General features: G+C 35.6%; 1 protein-coding gene across 1 annotated transcript; it reads left to right on the top strand.

Moving 5' to 3' along the window:
• Positions 1-138: 138 nt before the first annotated feature.
• LOC137399598 (cytochrome P450 1A1-like) lies at positions 139-22,195 on the top strand. Its single transcript, XM_068085777.1, has 10 exons — positions 139-277; positions 470-668; positions 7,981-8,051; positions 8,565-8,765; positions 12,130-12,354; positions 13,994-14,132; positions 15,720-15,852; positions 17,557-17,671; positions 19,252-19,397; positions 21,470-22,195. The coding sequence occupies exons 1-10, from the start codon at positions 191-193 to the stop codon at positions 21,672-21,674; spliced, it is 1,521 nt and encodes a 506-aa protein (XP_067941878.1). The 5' UTR covers positions 139-190; the 3' UTR covers positions 21,675-22,195.
• The last annotated feature ends 1,132 nt before the right edge of the window (positions 22,196-23,327 follow it).

Here is a 23,327-nt window from a genome sequence, read left to right as displayed (position 1 = left end):
GAACAACATACACAGTAGGTACTAGCTTGAAGGGCTCAGACAGAAAAGGGCAGGAGTATGTTGATTGGTTTAGAAATCTCATGTGATTCTATTCATCTGAGTGTTAGCTGAAGCTCGCTGAAGCATTTCAGGCTAAAGATAAAAGAAAGGTTCTGTCAAGCAGAAACAGAAGTCTCTCTGAAGATCGGCCATGGATCTCGGTGTTGTCACAACATTTGATCTGCTAGCAGCAGTATTCATTTTGCTAGCAACGTACTTATTCGTGAAATGGTACAGGGTAAGTTCTAAATAAGTATTTACATTGTCTAAAATATTTAGTTTCCTTTTCTCTATAAAACTATTTTATTTATTTTTTACTAGCTGTAATTTTAAGACTTCAGTCTTTAAAAATATTGTAAAGATTGATTACGGTGTTTGTATTTTCAAACTAATAATTATAGAAGTTTTGAAATTTGGTGTAATTTTGCAGGACCCTATTCGAAAGATACCAGGTCCTCCTGGTCTACCGATACTTGGTAACGTCTTGTCCCTAAATCCATCGTTCTTGCACATTCAGCTTTTTGAGATGGCAAGAAAATATGGAGCGGTGATGAAGCTTAAAATTTTCACATATCCTATTGTGGTCATCAACTCTAAAGATGCTTGTCTGGAGGCACTCATTAAAGCAGGTGAGACTCAATTTTTTACTTTCAGTGGACAATTTTGCAGAGTTGAACATGGCAGCCACGCATAACAACCTCAAATAAGTTCATTGGTTGAAGCCAGATAAGAACACAATCAGAACCATGTACAAACCTACCAGTACACCAAGTTGTTAAAGGTTAATATGCCATATTATCTCTGTAGTTCACATAGAGCTGGAAAAGACTCACCCTGTTTTTATTGCACAGTTAAGAGTAAAACAGCATAACAGATGACTTTTTACAGCTTTTGAATTTCAATCTGCAGGCCAACCTCATCGACCTATTACAGTTTAAACTGGTTTTTGGCGGTTTCATACTGCACCCTTTTATAGTCCTAGATCAATGGTTCTTAGCCTTGTCGGCCATGCTGAACCCCACCATCTTCATATGCAATTTCACCAAACACTCCTTTATTGAAAACTAAAATATACTTTTTCACATTCAAGACATAGTTATATGTTTTACTGGTGCACAAAACGAACTGTGTATTAGCATCAATGTCTTCAAAGAACAAACCAATAAAACGCATGAACTCACAACAAATTACATATATTTTAATAAAGACATGACCTAGCAAATCAGTGTAACTTCTGCTGTTACCTTTGGGAGGCGGCCATCAAAACCCCTGAAAGTGACCGCAGAACCACTAGTGTTCTATGGAACTCAGGCTAAGAACCACTGGGCTAGCATAATCATCTTATACGCCTTCTCTGACAAACTAACTGGGCTATTTGGTAAAGCTTTATGTTTGCCTCACTTACTTCCTCTCATTCACCATAACACTCGGAAACCTTATCACTTTAATTTCGACACTGGCTTGAGTCTGTCTTCCAATTATGTCTCTCCAGCTAGAGTTGTGTGGGCATAGTTTGGAGTTGAAAAACTGTACACTCAATCTATCATTTTCTAAATACTATGATTTGCCGCGGTGATGAGTGGTGATGATTATGGGATCATCTAGCAATTCTTTTCAGGTTTTTTTTCATTTATGGCATAAACTCACTTTTTTATTTATTATCTCAGACCGCATGTACTATACGTATTTCAGTAGCAAGTTTTCTAGTCACTCCGTCTGCTCCCAAAAGTACTATCAACAAATATAATCTATTTAATGGACACCCATTTTATCCTACCCTGTGATTGACAATAAGAACTTGCCAACTCCATATTTAGATGCTAGTAATAATCCAAAAACTACCAATTTACTTTCATATAGTTACATGGATATATGTAAACATTGTATGCTTACATTTATATGTAAACATTGTGTGTTCACATATAAATGTTAAATTTGGCTATCTTTGTTTACAAGTATAAACATAATATTTACTGTTATTTTCCATTGTAATGTGCAGATACAGCTGTTACACCATAACTAAGGTTAAAAGTCAAATAGCAGTTAATATTTAATAATATTCATGTCTAAAACATCCTTAGCTTCCCATTGATGTGCGTATTGCCATAATTCTTCTATAAAATACTTAACAAATTATGAAATAATAACAAACAACGTGTTTATTTTAAGCAGTCCCATATTACTATCACTAATGTATTTATTTTTGTAAGTATATCAGAATTGCTAACTTATGAATGATTGTGTTATGTATTTAATAAAAATTCATTATGAATTTCTAAAAAAAATTAGTTTGACAAATTTTTGTACAACTGTAAGCTGCTTGCGGATTACTTCAACACTATTTAATAAAAAAGTTTACATCTGACAATCTTTGATGATTTTAGAGTCACCAATTAATGTAAACTGTTCAATGGTACTACGGAAGATAAAACTATAAAAGTTTATTGTTCATTTTTATGTTCTACTGACTTCCAGATAAGAGATTCTTAGCAACTGTTACTACTACTAGTACCTTGAAAGTTTAGAGATCCAGTGAGAGATCATCAGGTGTAATAACTATACGTACAAGTATTCTGGAAGGCTAGTGAGCAGTCGAGTAAACACGCATTTTCCTTCTAGTATGGCTTCACACATAGCGCTAGCTGCAGTGTTGAGTGTGAAGCCATGAAAGATTGGCATGTGTAATAAATATGTGCTCAGTTTGTTTCATAGTATAGCCAGTTGAACTGCGTAGTGTATTGGATACATGTCAGGCTGTAGAAATAAAGGTTGTGAGTTCAAATCAAGTTTTCAGTGGATTTTTCATTTCTATAACTTTATCGCTATAACTGGACAGATGGATAAACAGACAAACATTGAGATTTATATAGATTATTATTATAAAGTATGGCTTATCAGCTTCATACGCCATAAAGCTTATGCCATGTATCTCTGATGATAGCTAGTTTATGAGCAAATTGTTTGTAATTAGCATATATAATACTTCAAAGAACTTTTGCTATGGGTACATTTGGTAGGAAGAATCTTTAATTAGCAAAGTTTTGAAATATTTCTTTGGCAATCAAAATGCTTTTATGATGAATAGAACTCTTGAACTCGCTTGGTTGATTTACAGCTCATGTTTCCTTAGGATGTGAAACTTTCATGTACAACCATATTTTATATGTTAACTTTACAGGTTCCTAACCAACTTTTTTGAAGCGTGCGACTGTTTTCTCATACCAGCTGGTATCGCAGATCAAGGCTCAACAATATGTTTGCGGAACTGCAGTTGTGCTTCGACAAGAATAAGCACATTTATCAAGCATTTAAATTTTAGCGAAACTTGTGAGCTAAATTGATTGATGTCCATAGATACTCAGATAAAATGGCATAAAAATGATAGAAACCTTTTTTGTAAAAATTTCAGGCAGCAAAAAGAATAATTCAACAATATTTTGTCAAATAAAATCACATATTCATAGTTCATAAGCTGTTTCATTGTTTCATTGTTCCCATTTTTTATTTGTCACAAGATTAAATTTAAAAAGTTAGTGTTTGCGAATGGAGAACTCTCCCCATAAAAAGGGTGTAAACAGCTGTAATTTTTTAACTTTTTATAGGTTTTAGAGTGTAATAGACTGCTCATAAGTCTTTAGAAATAGAAAAAATTGATTTAAGTTTGTAAACATTATTTTGTCATTAAAAATTAACACGAAAAATTTTTCCATGTCATCTCAATTTATAAAACTGCCCATTGTAGAAATCTTATGTCGCTGCATAAAGTGATTCACAATAATTATTCTTGAAATTGTTGCTGTCTTCTTTAGCAACTATCGCTGGTTCCATGAACAAAATTATGCTTTCAACTCTTATTGTTGAAATATCATTCTCTCATATTTATTTTCCATTTACAATTTGGTCATAACACCTTAAATAACAATTCAATGGTGTCTAAACAGATGTATAGCATTTTAAAGGTACTTAAAAACAGTTTTGATGTGATTATCAACAAACATTTTTGGGTGACATCGATGTTCTTGCAATCGTCACATGATGGACTAGCTGGATCGGATTGTAAAGTCTCTCTGACTTTTGCATACTTTCAGTCTATTCACACTTATAACGTATATTTATACGTCCTATAACATATACCTCCTATAACGTATACCTCCTATAACGTATACCTCCTATAATGTATACCTCCTATAATGTATACCTCCTATAACGTATACCTCCTATAACGTATACCTCCTATAACGTATACCTCCTATAATGTAAATTTCAGATAAAGTAAAAAATTATGCAAAGTCTTTGCTTCATACTACGTAAAAAATTCTATATAACGTAGTGTGTCAAGGAGGGGCAACCTCTCAAATTCGAGTTGAATGGTAACATATCTCGCCTCATTTGTGAAAAAAAATGACGTACATATGGCATTATACTCTATATACAATAAAAATGATGTACGTATAGCATTACATCTATTATATATATAACTTCCATTACATTTTAGTTTATCACGATAGATCGTCAGATGTATCGACAAAACAGAGAATAGGTAGCTGCACCATTGTTAATACATGTAAATACTTGAAGGCGATCGGTTGGCGCAGGTGTTACAGCGTCGGTCTATTAATCTGGATGTCACAAGTTGAGAGTGTCGCTGAAAGTTATCTTGTATCCTAACGTTGAACCCTAGATACAGATAGACGACGAACTTGTAGACACCGCTCTTTTACTAGTAAAATATATTTTTGTTCTGCTTTATTGTAGGCGTGTAATATGTCTGTTATTAGTTTTACTTTCCCAAATTGACTTTACTGTTTAAAAAAATGAACAAATCGTTGTAAATGGGCATCAAATATGCGTGTCCCCATCAACTATTGTAAAATTGCTGCAATCATTGTCTATAAAAACAGTGAAATCGATCAGAAAAAAGAGACAAGTTGTCGATGCAAACTAATAATATTACAGTTAGGTTACAGCCAACAAATTAAAAAGGCATGTCTAGTTTGTTTTGTTTTTTTGGCCAAAGGGGTGAGTTTGGAGAGATCTTGGAATGGATTAGGCAATTTACGTTTATTTTACTGTTTGTACAAGATAAAATCTTTATAACGTAAACGTTCCTGGAACGGATAATTTAGGTTGTAAGAGCGCCTACTATATAGATAAAAGGCATACATGTAGTTTATTATAGCAAGTATGCTAGAGTCCAACGTGCCTTTTAAATACACTTGATTGACTGGAGGCGAATTTGATTATAGCAAACTTGCTATAGTTTGTCATGGTAAAACTATAACATGTTCGACTATAACAAACTATAACATGTTCGAATATAACAAACTATAACATGTTCGACTATAACAAACTATAACATGTTCGAATATAACAAACTATAACATGTTTGACTATAACAAACTATAACATGTTCGAATATAACAAACTATAACATGTTTGATTGTAACAAACTATAACATGTCTGGTCAAGCTGTAAATAATATAAGCTAAGGAGACTTGAGTTCTAAATTAGGACCTCGATAACATTTGATAGATGTTCAGCATAACCTTTGTTTTAAACACAGAAATTATTTGGCAGACTATTCCCACTACTAAATAGCTGTTGTCACTATTAGATTTATTTAACTCTCAAAAAATAAACTTTTTGAATTCATTCTCGATCTTTACAACTCAGTAAGTCAGTAAGTTAAGATTAACTACTAAGATGAATGGCGAGAAGGCTCTCAATAGACGACATGTATCCGTGACATGTAGACTCAATCTAGGACTGTTTGTTCATTAAGCCATGACTGGACTGATTGATGGACATTTATCATCGGCTAAAGGTGTCAAGTTTGGTGATAAAGTTACATTAGTAAAATTCGTCAAATGGCTTATGCAAGCTTTTAAAGTCTTTTGAAGGGGGTTTATCACAAAAAACTTATCAACTTGTGGTATTTCTACTGATTGATTTAGGCGGCCATTTGCTAGCAGACTTGAAGTTCTAATTGTTGAGAATGTTGAAGCAAAATTTACCATGCGATTTCTTTTTCATCTTTTTTCAGCTTTTTCTATTTGGAGGTCATTAGGGGTCACCACCACAAATGGTATATTCTGGCACAGAATATATTGTGACCATTTGCTCATGAGGCATCCAGCTGTGGCTGGATGCTTTTCCTAACACAACGAATGGTTCTTAGCACTAACCACTGAACTTAGGCTGACTAACCTGAACTAAACTGAACTATAACATGTGACTAACCTGTGTATATGAATGCCTTTCAATCTGTTTCCTGTTGGCATATGAGTGCCTTTCAATCTGTTTCCTGTTGGCATTAGATTGTAGAATGGGTACGGTAAAGAAAAATTATATTTATATGTGTTTCTTGTTAAAGGCTAAAATGGCCATATATGCTAATATGTTAACACCAGAAATTGAGAAAGTTGTGTTCGATAAAGCTGATACATTCTGCTTTTGCTATAGTGACAGAGACAGTTGCTTCTCTCTTTCAGTCAGCACTACGCACAATGTACTTGCGCAATAACAACAATTGTCCTGCCTTAAAATGCCTTGCACGAATTCTGGGAAATATGTCCGCTGTAGGCATAGAAGAGGCAATTATGGAATGATGACATGTGGAAGCCCCTTGGTAGTTGATTATTAACGTACTTGCAGGTAGCTGGCCTCAGTGGCCTTGACACAATGTCTAAGAATATGAATATAAGGGGTATTTATGACACTGCGCCTCCCACTGTGCATCGCCAGTTTTTATCCCGCTTTTGCCGCCGTCACGCCTCTTCAACAGGATCTGGCATAAGATGTCATTAAGAACAGAATGTAAACAGACGATGTCATACCTAGCTATTAATCTTTGTGACATCTACTCAGCTGCATCTGTTTGCTCGCTTCTAAAATGCCACCATCAGATCAATCCATCTAGAGTTGATTTCCGCTTATCGGGTGTAGTTTCAGGTCAGCAAGAATTTCTCAACTAAAGTGCCCAGGGCTGATACTCCCCCCTAAAAGACCCATTAGGTTCGGCCCAAAATCACGTTTTAGGGGGGTTTTCAGATCATGGTGCACTGTCAGTGAATTTGCTACTTTAGAGGGGGTTTCCACAGCCAAGCCAGTAAAAGGGCCCCTGCTCATTAAGGTTTCATTCAGCCAAAGTAATACCAAGAAATTCCACCGAAATTCCAGTCTTCATTTTAATGCAGATTGCATTAAAATCTGCATGCCTGCTGACGGAAAAGGAAGAGAAAAGAGACAGTCGACACTGCATCATTTTAGCAACCCTTTAGCAATATACTCAGAACAAATGATATGATATTTCTTTCATTGGTATTCATTATGTTTTCTTTTGTAAATGAAAAGTGATGATTTGATGGTTGATGTCTGGAATCAGTTTTATTAACCCTTTTGCAGGCATAGCGACATTTTGTCATTTTGCGATACTGACGCTAGCGGGCAGAGCGACTATTATGTCGCCACACGAACAGTTTTTATAAATTGATTTATGATTAGCTAATTGTATTTTTGTTTAATTTTTTTACGAATAGTAAACTACAATATATTGGTCTCTGTTAGCAACAAAAAATATGCCATTTGCAGGAGAAAAATCGATCGTTTTTGCAATACTAAACAAACAAAAAGTCCGAAATAAAAACGTATTTAAATAAAATTGTGAATTTTGTTTGTAGGTTTTTTCTGCTTTATTAATGCATGAATCATATTATCATATTGGATGTTTAGCAGGGCGTGGAACCTGGGCGCCCTCTAGGGAACTCCCAGTGTTTAGGGGGTGTATTTCAAATTGACCAGCCAGGTGATTGGGGGTACAGTATCCAAAATGTGAAGTCACAAACATTTCAGTTTTTCACGATGTACAGCGTCACCTCGAGCTGAAAGTTTTAGAGATAGAGAGGTGGGAAAGTGGCAACGTTTTACTATTTTGCTTGTAGGAACAGACTATCTCGGCCGACCACCTATGAAGAGAATGTCTACCATAGCTGGTAAAGATATAGGATTCCATGTAAGAATCTTTCAGTAAACTTGTGAAATGATTTTATCAAAAAGAATTAGTATTTTTCCATCATTCGCGATTGTTTTTGATGTTTTAAGGTGATCTGACTGACAGGATGTTTCAAGATTAAAATCAATAAAACTTGATCTCGATTACAACAATCAGATCAAGTGAAAGTGTGATTATGATGTCTATAATTGCAAAGAGACCAACAGAATATAATGCGTACCGCTTCAATTTGAACGCAAAGATGATATTAGCTATCGCAACGATAACAACGAGTGAGGTCATTTTTCACACATTTTTTTCTGAGCATTTTAATCATGGTCTAGCTTTATCAATTTCAATCTTGAAACATTCTGGCAGTCAGATCACCTCAAACATCAAAAACAATTGCAAATGATAGAAAAATACAGATACTTTCTGATAAAACCTGCAGAAATCTTCTGTAAGTTCATCTCTAAATGAAATATTTGTTTACAATGACGAAGAACACTTATATAGGCTTGTTAATATCTACAGACCTTTGATGAGGACCACGTCATGCTGAAACGCATTTTTACAAAGGCTATAAAAGCTTATGGACCAGGGATAGCGCATCTAGAGAATGTGATGCAAGAGACAATCCAGGATATGGTTGATAGTATTGATCAGAAAGGTGATCAAGCAATAGATACCAACGAGCTCGTTGTTGGATACGTCTGCTGTGTTTTAGCTTCCATGGTAAGTTGAATGTGAGAATATCTCTAGATGCAATGGGTATTCCTGCTTTAGCTGTGTAATTAAAGTTTGATATTACATAAATCTTACTATGTTATTATCATTATTACAATCATTGTTTTATAGTCAGTGATTAATTGTTATCAATATTGTCATTTACATTTATAACAATAATAATAATAATAATAACAATAGCGCGAGTTATGGTAATAAGACTAGAAAACCTGCCCAGATTGAATTATGTTCTAGTAGGCTGGGTGGGCAATGACAACTACCCAAACCTGCCCAGATTGAATTGTGTTTTAGTAAGCTGGGTGGGCAATGACAACTACCCAAACCTGCCCAGATTGAATTGTGTTTTAGTAAGCTGGGTGGGCAATGACAACTACCCAAACCTGCCCAGATTGAATTGTGTTTTAGTAAGCTGGGTGGGCAATGACAACTACCCAAACCTGCCCAGATTGAATTGTGTTTTAGTAAGCTGGGTGGGCAATGACAACTACCCAAACCTGCCCAGATTGAATTGTGTTTAAGTAAGCTGGGTGGGCAATGACAACTACCCAAACCTGCCCAGATTGAATTATGTTTTAGTAAGCTGGGTGGGCAATGACAACTACCCAAACCTGCCCAGATTGAATTGTGTTTTAGTAAGCTGGGTGGGCAATGACAACTACCCAAACCTGCCCAGATTGAACTGTGTTTTAGTAAGCTGGGTGGGCAATGACAACTACCCAAACCTGCCCAGATTGAACTGTGTTTTAGTAAGCTGGGTGGGCAATGACAACTACCCAAACCTGCCCAGATTGAACTGTGTTTTAGTAAGCTGGGTGGGCAATGACAACTACCCAAACCTGCCCAGATTGAACTGTGTTTTAGTAAGCTGGGTGGGCAATGACAACTACCCAAACCTGCCCAGATTGAATTGTGTTTTAGTAGGCTGGGTGGGCAATGACAACTACCCAAACCTGCCCAGATTGAATTGTGTTTTAGTAAGCTGGGTGGGCAATGACAACTACCCAAACCTGCCCAGATTGAACTGTGTTTTAGTAAGCTGGGTGGGCAATGACAACTACCCAAACCTGCCCAGATTGAATTGTGTTTTAGTAGGCTGGGTGGGCAATGACAACTACCCAAACCTGCCCAGATTGAATTGTGTTTTAGTAAGCTGGGTGGGCAATGACAACTACCCAAACCTGCCCAGATTGAAGTGTGTTCTAGTAAGCTGGGTGGGCAATGACAACTACCCAAACCTGCCCAGATTGAATTGTGTTTAAGTAGGCTGGGTGGGCAATGACAACTACCCAAACCTGCCCAGATTGAATTGTGTTTTAGTAAGCTGGGTGGGCAATGACAACTACCCAAACCTGCCCAGATTGAATTGTGTTTTAGTAGGCTGGGTGGGCAATGACAACTACCCAAACCTGCCCAGATTGAATTGTGTTTTAGTAAGCTGGGTGGGCAATGACAACTACCCAAACCTGCCCAGATTGAAGTGTGTTCTAGTAAGCTGGGTGGGCAATGACAACTACCCAAACCTGCCCAGATTGAATTGTGTTTAAGTAGGCTGGGTGGGCAATGACAACTACCCAAACCTGCCCAGATTGAATTGTGTTTTAGTAAGCTGGGTGGGCAATGACAACTACCCATATTTATAACATATTTGAAAAGCCAGAATATTTGGGGTTAAAGAGTTCTCTTACTAAATCACTGCATTAAAAATTAAAAATAAAAACAAACTATTAAATTGCATTTTTAACATTGAATCAAGTATTAAAATACGCAATATTGTATAACATTCATAATAAAACAATTAAAAAGAAATGTATTAACTTGACATGTAATATAACATCCATAATAGAATATTTCATAAGAAACATATTATATTAATATGCAATAATATATAAAATTCTTGATTAAAACTATTGATAAACTATGAATTGTATTTTTATATTTAATAATGAAAAGTCACCGATATTAAGCTGTCTAAATTGTGCTCAAAACCAGATGACACACAAGGGTCATTTGTCCTTCTAATCATTAAGGGATAAATTTGATGTATAGCACAATAATTATTATTTATATAACCTAACAGTTACTCATTGTAGAGTTTATTATTGTTTATATATACCTAACAGATACACATTGAAGAGATCAATGTAATTTGATGGTTGATTGCACAACAAAGACTAATCATCAGTTGATGCACAGCTCCAAAATATCGCATTGTCCCTTTTTTAATGCCACATTTTTGTGGCTGAGATAAAATTGTCAGTTCTGTCTCCTGTATTGGCAAGGTGTCAACACTTGATTTATGACTATCAGGAACTTTGCAATGGATTGCTTTACCAAACTGTTCAAGACGCCAAAAGTTGTTTAACTTTCCAAGTAAAAAGGTTTCGCGATCATCGTAAAATCCTCAAGTTGATTGATAGGTCTTAAAACTTTGTAGTTGTATGTTATACTGTAGGCCCTCCCATAACGTAGACCTCCCATAATGTAAATTTAAGTTGACGCAAAAAATTTATGCAAAGCTTTTGATATCGAGAAATAAGAAATTGTATAACACAATGTGCCATGTCAATGCAAGTTCTCAAACTCGATTTTAATAACCAAAGTCTTATAATTAACCTTAAAAACATAGTTTTCTCTTGTATCCCATTCGGGAGAAAAAAGCTATATCTGTATGTATGAAGGCATCTCTATTATATCTTCTAGTGCCTAGACAGTCTAGAGCGCTTTGAGAGATCATCATGTGTGTCAATAGCGCAAATGGAATAAGTAGGTGCACAAGTATTCAGAAATACTTAAAGGCGGTTGATTTGTACATGTGTTAGACTGTTCATCTAACAACCTGAATGCCATTAATTGGAGTCTCGTTGAAATTAATCGTTTATTAAACCTCAGACCCTGACTTGGGAAAAATGAACAGACAGACACTGCTCTTGCGATAGCAAATACATATTTTCATTTTACTTTATTTTATACATGTACTACATTGTTTTGTTATTTCTACCATAGACCTTTCTGTCTAAAAGAAAAATGAAACAAATTGATTTAAATTGACATTGAAGGTGTGAACTTCCCTAAACTTAACGTGAAACAATTGTAATCATGAACACTAAACCAAGTGATAAGAAAGAAAAGAAAAGTTTTCGATACAAACAAATAATACTACTGGTACTCTACTGTCATTGAATTAAAAAGTTATATTTAGTTTTTCCAATTTGAAAGGCCAAAGGGATTGGGTTGGGATGGTAATTTAGACTAAGCAATTTACATGTATTTTACTGTTCGTCTAACGTAAAATCCCTTTAAACGTTCTCAAAATAGATTATTGACGTTGTAGGAGCTTCACTTTTTCTTGCAGATGTTTGGCGAAAAATTCGCCTATGATGATGAAGTTTGTAAGAAGATGCATCGAATGAACACACGACAGATTGAGGCAGGTGATCCGATGTCTAGTGCAGCTATTCTGGATGCCTTTCCTTTTTTGTTTAACTTCAAGTTCCTATTTGCTGATACTCATCGCAAGATTGAGGATGCGATGAAACTTGTCAACGAGTTCACCAAGTCTCGTCTGGACCAGGCAAAGGTATAATTCTAAACTAATCAAAAAACCATCATTTTGAATATTTTAAACCAATTCTGCTATAGCTGAAGCTTCTTCCTCTGTGGTTGTATTAAAATCTGCAAGCTAGGAGGCATGGATTCACACTTTTTTAGCTCAATTTCTTTAGATCTCAAAAGTAATTTGTCTAAAACTCGTGTGAAAAATGGAACAAATTTAAAAGTTTTAACAAAAATCTCTTTTTACAAAATGTTACTCTTCATCTCCTGTAAGAACGTTTCCAAAAAGGTTTTGACATTATAAATGGTTTTATTTGTTTTGCTGAGTGAGCTTGAGAAAAGCAGCAACAAACATTAATAGGGCCTATATTTTAATAGTAACAGAGCAAGATGGGTGGTAAATACATATATTTTTTTATTGGGCAGTCCATAATCATTTTTATGCAAAAAATATAGCACCACCTAAAAGATAAATCCATTAATAAAGAGGTGTCTACATTTAGTGTCATAAATGCAAAAACAAAAGGATATACAAGGGCAAAAAAGATAAGATGTATGCCTAGACTTAGTAGTCTCAAAACTTGAAGCCACTAAGCTTAGGTATACATCTTCTTTTTTTTGACAAAAGATTAAAAGAATGAGCAGTACAATTGTTGAGTGCAGTTTTTGGTAAATACAAAATAAAACTATCACGTCGTGAATATCTGCTGCTTGAGAATAGAAACATATGAACTATAATGCTAAGTAGTCACTCGTAAACAAACCTGCTCAATAATTAGATATTAAGCTTTGTTGTCGAGTAGCAGGTTGATGGTGCTAAAATTGTTAAGAAAATTTTGTAGTCAAGGCATTAGTAAAATTTTCTTAACATTTTGGGTAAAAGTTTGAAAAATGATTACTAACGATTAGCAGTAAACCCGGTGTTGCACGGTGTTGCCCGGTGTTGCCCGGTGTTGCTCGGTGTTGCCCGGTGTTGCCCGGTGTTGCCCGGTGTCGTTTGGTGTTGACCGGTGTTGCTAGGTGTTGCCCGGTGTTGCTCGGTGTTGCTCGGTGTTGCTCAGTGTTGTTCGGTGTTGCCCGGTGTTGACCGGTGTTGCTCGGTGTTGACCGGTGTTGCTCGGTATTGCTCGGTGTTGCTCGGTGTTGCCTGGTGTTGCTCGGTGTTGCCTGGTGTTGCCCGGTGTGGTTCGGTGTTGACCGGTGTTGCTCGGTGTTGCTCGGTGTTGCCCGATGTTGCCCGGTGTTGCTCGGTGTTGCCCGGCATTTTTTTTCAATCAGATAGCCTGCATCCCATGTGTAGATCTTCAAAACAAAATGCTTCACTGCTTTCCCAACAACAATCCATACGTTTTTATCAAAAGCAATTGTCCTTCATGCATGCAACAATGCATTCTTGAATTGCTAATCCGTGTTTAAAAGGCTGGTTTTCATAAACCAGGAGGATTTTGGAAATGAAATATTCTGGTGACATGGTGAAAGGCACGGAGGGCATGGCGTGTGAAGTGTGGATGGAACTGACTAAAATTAATGAAAACGCATAGAATTTCTGCGAACTAACAGACAGACAGACACCCAGTGACAAAGTGGGATTGATATAGATATTATCAATTATTTTAGTAAAGTTTGAGCAACTAAAAACTGTCTTAGCCTAACATGTTCTTTAGGCTTCTTATGATGCTAACAACAAGAGAGGATGTCTAGACTACTTTATTGAAATACAGAAGGCGGAGATGGATAAAGATGGTAAACCACAGCTAGACGATGAAGGCATCAAAGGACTACTACTAGATTTCATCAGAGCAGGTAGATGTTACTATCTTCTACCTTTTATGATATATGAATTGCATTCAAGTTTATTAGAAAATCTTTGTTTTTGCTATAGTTATTTCTATAGTTATTGCTATAGTATTGCTATAGTTATTGCTATAGTTATTGCTATAGTTATTGCTATAGTTATTGCTATAGTTATTGCTATAGGTATTGCTATAGTTATTGCTATAGTTATTGCTATAGTTATTGCTATAGTTATTGCTATAGTTATTGCTATAGTTATTGCTATATTTATTGCTATAGTTATTGCTATAGTTATTGCTATAGTTATTGCTATAGTTATTGCTATAGTTATAGCTATAATCATTACTTTCTGTCCGAAGCCACGATTAGTGGTAGAAGAAAAGATTGCATCACGCTGATTTTGAAACCACAACATTCAGACACTCTAATACGCATTTGTGAATAATTGTGCAGCTACTTGTTATGGGCACTTTATCCGCACACCTGACAATCTCTCATAGCGTATTAAACATGACTTTTAGACTTTCAGTTTTCTATTACAGAAAACTAGACTACTAGTTTTCTGTAATAGAAAACTCCCTATACGTCATTTTCTCTCCGAAGTGCGCAAAAAGAAAAACATATATTTGTAAGGCTAACTATGAGATTTTCATTATTCAAAATGAATTCGAGCCCTTGTACCAACGTGAACTTTTATGTTATGCTAGTTGGATGTCCAGCGTTGTACAGGTAATAAAAGGTTTTTGCATAGAAAAGTTATTTTGAATTGGCTATGTTTCTGTACCTAATGAATTTGAGTAACATGATCTAGTCTAAATCTTCACTATAATAAGAGCCGTTATTATAATTTAGAACAGCATTAAAAAAAGATTGCATCATGATCTTTCACACCATCATGATCTTAAAGCGTGCTAGATGAAAAGTGACCTTTGTAACGAATCGGCATTGAAGATCGGCAGGTGTAATAAGGATGATGTGGAAAATTATTTTATCGTATAGCATTGTAGCCACTCGGACAGGTGGTTTAGCACGCCTGTCTGCAGACTTGGAGGTTATGAGTTGAACTACAATGAAAAGAAATTTTTTCATTCCTAAAACGTGATCGATACAATTGGACACACCAACAACATACAACCAACAAACGCTGGGACTTATATATATAGATGAAATTTCTAACGTAATTCGAAGCGTAAACTTTGTACATCAATTGGAATTTATATATTGGGAAGTTATAATAGCGTCTACTGGGGTGGTCTTTTGACTGGGATGCCATACAGCTACTTAAGCTAGAGTAAACAATTTTATAAATTGCTATGATATACACGGGTATATAGCAAATCTACTGAAATAAGCCTCATTTGTTAAAAAATTTTTACAGGTATATAACAAACAAATAAATGAAAAAGACAACAAAACGAAACATCCTTGAAGTCTAGACTATGGTTGACTCATGACATGCCTTAACTTCAATTATGTTGATAATCCTCAAACCAGACCTTGACCACCCAAAATAGTTACAAACTGTTCCCATGCCAACACCACATCAGGCTATTTTTAAAGCTATTTAAAACACCATTTCTCTGTCTGTGTCAATAGGGTTGGAAACGAGCAGAAGAAGTCTCGCTCAGATATTCCTAGACCTCCTACATGATCCAGGTCTACAAAAGAGGCTCCAGGATGAGCTTGACACCCAGCTGAATCCGACCCACATCATATGTCTCAAAGACAAGTAAGGACATGTTTTATTACGAACGTGACAATGGCTAGTCACTGGTGACAGAAACTTCTGGAAGTTCTGCTTTCGCACTGGTACTCTTAGGGTTGTTATCATGTGAATGAGCTGGAAACACCCATATTCCTCCTCAACAATAACAATATAACTTTTTGTGGGTCTTATGGCAGCGCTGACTTACGAATCGGGTGTTAAATGTTGGCAGAAAATTTAGCAATGGATAAAGTTGTCTGGCCCATCTGCAGCTCATCATTCAGTCAGCATTTCTAATGTATTTTATGATGAACTACATTAGTGCGCTGGAAGTCCCATGACGCTGTCATATGTAATATCTACGTGCACAACTATTCTCAGATGTGGAAAGGTGGTTGAATGGTGCAGATGATAGCGCTCTTGACTTATAATCTGAATGTCAGCGTTTGATTCCCATGGTGTAGAATCTCTTTTCCTAATTCTCTTAGCGTAGTTGCGGACACACGGACAGACGCGGCTCTTATTATAGTAAAGATTGTGGCTAGTAATGGTCAGCAGTCTTGGTTTTTGTTTCAAAGATTCTATCAAGCAGTATATCAGTGTCTTGTCAGTAATCTGTTATCATAATTCTAAATGTTTCATGTAAAGTCTCTTCCATATTTCTCCGTACGTAAAAAGAGTGTTCGATTTTTTGCATGTGTAGTGCACATTTAAACCCTGCCTGCGGCTAAATAAAAGTTAAAGAATTTTGATTCCTTTAAACCTTCAAACTGGAAGTAACTTAAATATTATACTGCTACTTGGACACAAGGCATTGATGGTTTACAGTTGTGTCTTTTTTATGGTTGCCTTTTTAGATGCCACAAATGACTGCAGCCTAATTTTGCAATATTATCGAAAATCCGATTCAACCCTTATTAGCAGAGTTGAGGTTATGTTGCAAAATTCAAGTGTAGAACTAAAGACACTTAATACATATCAAGAGCTTAAACTCTGGATCAACTGTTTAACATTCTCGAACAGTTCAAACTCTTTTTTATTAGTAGAGCTAATTAGCAAAAAAAAACATTTTTATAAAATCTGCCAAAATAAGGCTCTTTTACCAATCAAATTTGTACAAAAAATTCCAAATTTAAACGTAAACCATCAAAAAACTGTGCAATTTATTAAAAATGAAAAATCATACTAGATTTTGCTTAGTTATAGGTATACTAATAACAGCAAAATGGGTACTAAATTCAGTGTTTTCATAAAAATTTGAGAGTCTTGCTACAGTCAATAAATCAACATAAAATTAAGCTTGTCAAAAAAATCAACTGATAGTTGGTAAGCTTTTTTGAAACAAATATTATCTGGGAAGATAAATTGTAGTGACTAATTGCTCATAAATATGTTTGCTAGTTGTTCTTAATTTTGACAAACTAGTTTTGTGTCCAAAAAAATATGCTAAAGCAAAATATAAAATAAAACATCTGAAATAAAAAAAATTCTGAGAATTTCAAAAAAAATTGTTTTTTTATAAAACACAGCTAAAAGAATTTTTAAGTTTTATGTAAGATTAGTCACACAATGGATGAACAGTGCGTGCTTTTCAAGTGGCATCGCCATATAGCAAATTGTTTTTTTCGTTTCTAAAATAAAAAACAAACCATTTATTTGGACTTTCGTAATAGCTAGCTCAAACAAAAAACTTGCACTAAACAGTTCATTACGCTCGGACTGCTGTAGAGAGAAGCTGCCTCAAATGGAAGCCTATCTGCTAGAACAGTTCAGATATCTGTCTCAAGCACCTGTACTTCTGCCCCACATGACTCTCAGAGACACAGAACTTATTGGCTATAAGGTTTGTAGGGGCAATACACAATGTCTCAACTAAGGAGAGAAAGAGATCAGGCGTTTATAAAGTACTAGCTGTAAGCTCGACTTACAGCTGCAAGATTTGTTTTATTTTTAACATAAATTGTTACACTGTTTTTACAACAACAATCTATATACACATTCATTGGAGGCAAGCGTCACGAAGGCAAATTTTGGGTTTCTAATTGGGTTTCAGATCGTTGCAAATTTATACAGGAAATTACACATCAAAGTTTGCCAATTGAGCCCGGCATTGTTTGGAGTAAGCATGCTTTGTTTACATTAAATAAGCCGTAGGTAACGGTAACATTGAAGTAACGGTAACAGTAACGGTAACAGTAACGGTAACAGTAACGGTAACAGTAACGGTAACAGTAACGGTAACAGTAACGGTAACAGTAACGGTAACAGTAACGGTAACAGTAACGGTAACAGTAACGGTAAGTTTATAGGTAACGTGTTGAGCTCTGGCAGTCTGCTCTTAGAGATCTTCCCCCATACTAGAATGTTTCAATGTTACGGAACACTGTTTTTATTATAGGAAAGATTATTCTAACAACTCCATATGTGGTAGATTTAGACATTTGGTAGAGTGTTAGTTTATAGAGCGGAGTGTCCGAGTTCAAGACTCGCGTGAAGAAAACTTTTATGAAGCGCTTCAATAACCACTTACGTGTATATTATTTCTTTAGTTCGACGGTGTCAAAAAAGATTAGAAGATGAGAGGTTTACACTGTAGATAGATTAATACCAATTTGTCAAAGATGGCTAATGGTTGCTAATATAAAGATACTCTGCTTGGTTTCGTTTGAAAAATCGTGATGGTGTTTTATCATGAGGCTGTGGCTGTGGGTTACTAGATCCGGGAGTGTAGACCTACTCTCCCACACTGACTCATATTGGTTGGGAAGATACGTTCAAAGTGACATCATTTCCAGCCTTTACTATCAGCTGTTCAGGATGGCAAGATTGCCAGTAGATAACATTTATCTACAGTACACTGTACTAACTGTACTAGCTAATGTAATCTGATTGCTGCCAGTAATCAGCAACAGCATTTTCGCAAGCATGAGAGTTACAATCAGCTAGCGGTTGTAACTCATAGTTAGTTGAAGATAAGAATGTCAAGGTTGACACCATTTTTGTCTTTTAACTGTTTGTTTGTTTTGTTATTCATACTAGCACCCTGGCAGTCTAATGTGTATTGTCAGGTGTTATAATTCATAACGATTCTGGATTAGTGAAGTTGTTAGAGCATTGATCTACAAAGCTGAGTTGGATGTTTGAATCCTGTTGCAAGCAGTCTTTTTTCCTAACATTTAACCCTGGCTTTGGGCTTTCAAACGAACACCCCTCTAATGATAGTAAAGTTTGCTATTATAACTTTTCACGACCTGCCTGTTTATTCTGTGAACCGATATTCTGTCTATCATATGTACTGGTTATTTAGTAGCAGTTACTCTACCCAAGACTATCCTATCAAAAAACTCTTTCATCGTTTTAGTTAATACTTCAACTAGTAACGTGAGAATTGTCTCTACTCTGCATCAGCCAGTCATATTTTAGATTCCAGCGAATACTGTAGTGCTCATAAACGCCTTCCATACAGCCCACAATCCCGATATCTATGAAGATCCCTTTGTGTTAAAGCCTGATAGATTTCTAGATAAAGAAGGAAAGTGTGTAGATCGAGACCATCCATTGCGACAAAAGTAAGTCAGAAAGAAGAGGCAATATACTCTGAGATTATCATCATAGATTTTGCTCATATGGCAGTTACTTCAACCTGCAGTTGTCATTCAGTGTTGAGTCAATAAGGCATCGACAGCAAATCAAGAAAAATTCTCTAAAACATCCCCTTTTAACTTTTTGACAAGATGTCAGAACTAGCCTGTGTGCAATCGACTGTGAAGGGGGTCGGTGTTTATCATAATATGTGTTTGAGCTGAAGTTGTAATTACATGTACATAAAATGCACGCAATAAGTCATTATTTTCAACTTACAAAAATGAATTATCTATCTCGTACAAGCCGGGTTGTATGTAAGCTCAGTGTCTATTTTGTGCTGATGTTTGTAGGGTTTGAAAAACTTTACGTATTATAGGTATCTTCTGACCTAACTTTCTTGATCCCATTCCTAAATAATTTGCAAGTAAAACTGTATAATAGTTCTTTACATATGTCATTTTCAAAAAGTAACTATCAGCATTATTATTATTGTTAGTTGACTTCTGTATTACATGTGTGGGATGACTGTAATGACTGAGGCAGAGAGAATACTGGTTGTATATGTATGGCTGTCAGTGCTTGTCTCAAACAGATAGCTTGTCGGTCAACAATGGAAACCGTTTTAAAACAAAAGCTATTTATAGTGTATAAATTATCATACAACTTTTTAATAGTGAAATCCAGATGGCAGTGATTAAATTTCAACATTAAGTTGGCAAGTTACTCGCTAATGCAATGCCCTGATTCCAAGAACTTTTAACACAAAATATAAAAAATGATAATGTAAGAGTTCAAAGATCAAACGAAGAATTTGCTTTCCACAACCAACTTTCGTTCCAAACCGTACTAGGATACTAAGACTAAATTAATTGATGAATGTAGATTACATATTTTTTACTCATAGTTGTAAATTACTACAAGACATTTTTTGCACATATTTTTTTTTGTACATGTACAGTAGCTGAACTGCCCTAATGGGCTTCACATGCTCATAACCTGCGCTAATACATGAGCAAATACTGTGATGTTAAAGCTAGTTTTGGGTCTTAGTAATCCGTACTTTGGGGTTAAATACAATTTTAAGGCATCTTGTATTTGTCCAACTAGAAGAAAGCTGTAATAAAATGTTTCTGAAAGTGAAACAAATCGTACTAGAATACATTTGAAACAATTAAGAAGTAAACTAATATAACCAGACTACATTAGATACAATTAGGGAGTGAACTAGAATAACCAGACTACAGTAGATAAAATTAGGGAGTAAACTAGAATAACCAGACCACAGTAGATACAATTAGGGAGTAAACTAGGATAACCAGACTACAGCAGATACAATTAGGGAGTAAACTAGAATAACCAGACTACAGTAGATAAAATTAGGGAGTAAACTAGAATAACCAGACCACAGTAGATACAATTAGGGAGTAAACTAGGATAACCAGACTACAGCAGATACAATTAGGGAGTAAACTAGAATAACCAGACTACAGTAGATACAATTAGGGAGTAAACTAGAATAACCAGACTACAGTAGATACAATTAGGGAGTAAACTAGGATAACCAGACTACAGCAGATACAATTAGGGAGTAAACTAGAACAACCCTGACTAAAACAGTCTAAATTATCACGTGTAGACTTCAATAGATAAAACTAGAATAGATTAAATCACACTAAACTGGAATGAATATCATGAGACTAGATCAGGTTGACATTACCTCTTATAAATTAATCTGTTAAACCAAACAAAGTAAAAGATTCTTTTATCATGTTTATAACATCTTAGATACAGTATGTTTTTTGAAGAATTATGCGCAAAGGTTTGAGTACAGTAGAAATGATAACAAATGCTTGAAAAACATGATAAAATTTTTATATAGACTTGGCACACTAACTGCCCATGCACAAAGTATATCTCCAATGTATATATGTCTCAAAGCCTTTGGCGAAACTTCTGGTCTGAGCCTCTGGTTACATAAAACAAATGGTTTTTATGTAACTAGACTGTTTCATAAAACCTAGAAACATAATAGCTGTTGTTTTTTCGGATTTTACAGTTTTCTGGGATTTGGATCAGGAAGAAGAGCGTGTCCAGGTGAATTGTTAGCCAGGTCAAGAATATTCCTCTTTTTGGCTAACATTCTACAAAAATACAATGTGGAGCTCATCGGGAAGCTGCCAGAACGCGATGTGAGAAAGTACCCGATGTCTATTCTCCTATCACCGCCTTCCACGCATGTTAAATTCGTTAGACGCCAGTGATATAAGAACAGCAGTCCAATTCAATGTTTTCAGCTTTGCTCTACCGAGTTCAGTAATAGACTCTTTTAACCATATACGCTGTACATACACAAGCTTTCCTCTACATATTTAAGATACCGAGTTCCTTAGCAACTGATAAAGGAAACGCTTGCCAAGAGTATTTTGCATCTTTTACAGATTCATTGTTCAGTCAGTCAGATAGAATGTTGCAATATAGTTGAATATGGTAAAGAATTTAACTTTTTTGTAATAGTTTTCTGATGTTTTATTTTTTTTTCTTGTTTACTTTACATGATAGTCAAGTTTTGTGCTTCCTTCATGACATTATGTTTGATGGAGCTGACTCTGCGGATGACACTAACTAGTTTACCATTCTCTGAAATGTTGCTATAAAAACTTGTGTTATTTCATGTGCAAAAACAGTATAAGAACATTTTATAAAATGAAATAGAGTAGAAAAATAATGTTTCTTTTTATAAATTTTTATAATAGTTATAATATAAACATTGATCTAAAGATCATACCACTTGAGATTCCTTTTAAAGCAGCTTTACTAACTTTTCTATAAGTTTTGGTTACCTTTACGTTATACTAACTGTACATATCAAATCACAAACTATAGCTTAATCCTTATAAAGGTCTTCATGGAAATGTTCGTGAATTTCAAGTAGTCTAACTTTTTTGCATTTGCACAATATATTGCGCAAGTATGCGTATAGTTAAGCTCTTCCACATTGCTGGAGACGTGAATGTCCTCAAGTCCTACAAGTGTGACAGCAGGTGCAACTATAGTTTGTGGAAAGAAACTTGTGTGAAGTAAAACACCAGTGAAGTGTTATTCATCGGCAGTTCTAAATTTTTAATTCTACCATTTCCTGTTTTAGCTCATTGTTTTGTGAATCAGATAAAGAATTGGCAGCAGTACCTGTTCATGGTGGACAGTGTCAGGCATCTCATTGCACTCTGGTTTCTGGCTGAGCTTTTCAATCTTTACTATAATAAGAATCGTGTTCGTGCATCCATCCATCTAAAGCCATGGTTATAAGTTGAGATAAAAAATGCTTTCAACAGGGTTTGAACTCACAACACTTAGCTTGGTATACTGGCATGCTAACATCTGCACCAATCAATCGCTGTCTGTTAGACTAATTGTGCTGATAGCTATTTGCTGTGCTCTATCAGCACACATGACAATCTCTCCCTACACACTAGACTGACAGGACACTGGTTGCTTATAACATGGCTGAAGTGTGGGGTGATACTCATCCGCAAAGCTCAGAAATGACTAGATTCATCTTCAACTTCAGCAATGATTTTCATGTCTACAACAAGCACTATTAATCAAACGTCTATAATAATTGTTCTCAGCCACTTGGCCTCTAACCAGTCAATAGGAAATCACTCTGCTGCGGGATAAAGGGCTAACAAGATGACCTAGGAGTTGCCTCTCGTACTAACAAGGTGGACCTAGGAGTTGCCTTTCATACTAACAAGGTGGACCTAGGAGTTGCTTCTCCTACTAACAAGGTGGACCTAGGAGTCGCCTCTCATACTAACAAGGTGGACATAGGAGTCGCCTCTCATACTAACAAGGTGGACATAGGAGTTGCCTCTCGTACTAACAAGGTGGACCTAGGAGTTGCCGATCATACT

The sequence above is a fragment of the Watersipora subatra genome, chromosome 7 (assembly GCF_963576615.1).
Source record: "Watersipora subatra chromosome 7, tzWatSuba1.1, whole genome shotgun sequence".
Lineage (NCBI taxonomy): Eukaryota > Metazoa > Bryozoa > Gymnolaemata > Cheilostomatida > Watersiporidae > Watersipora > Watersipora subatra.
This window is presented reverse-complemented; position numbering and strand designations above follow the sequence as displayed.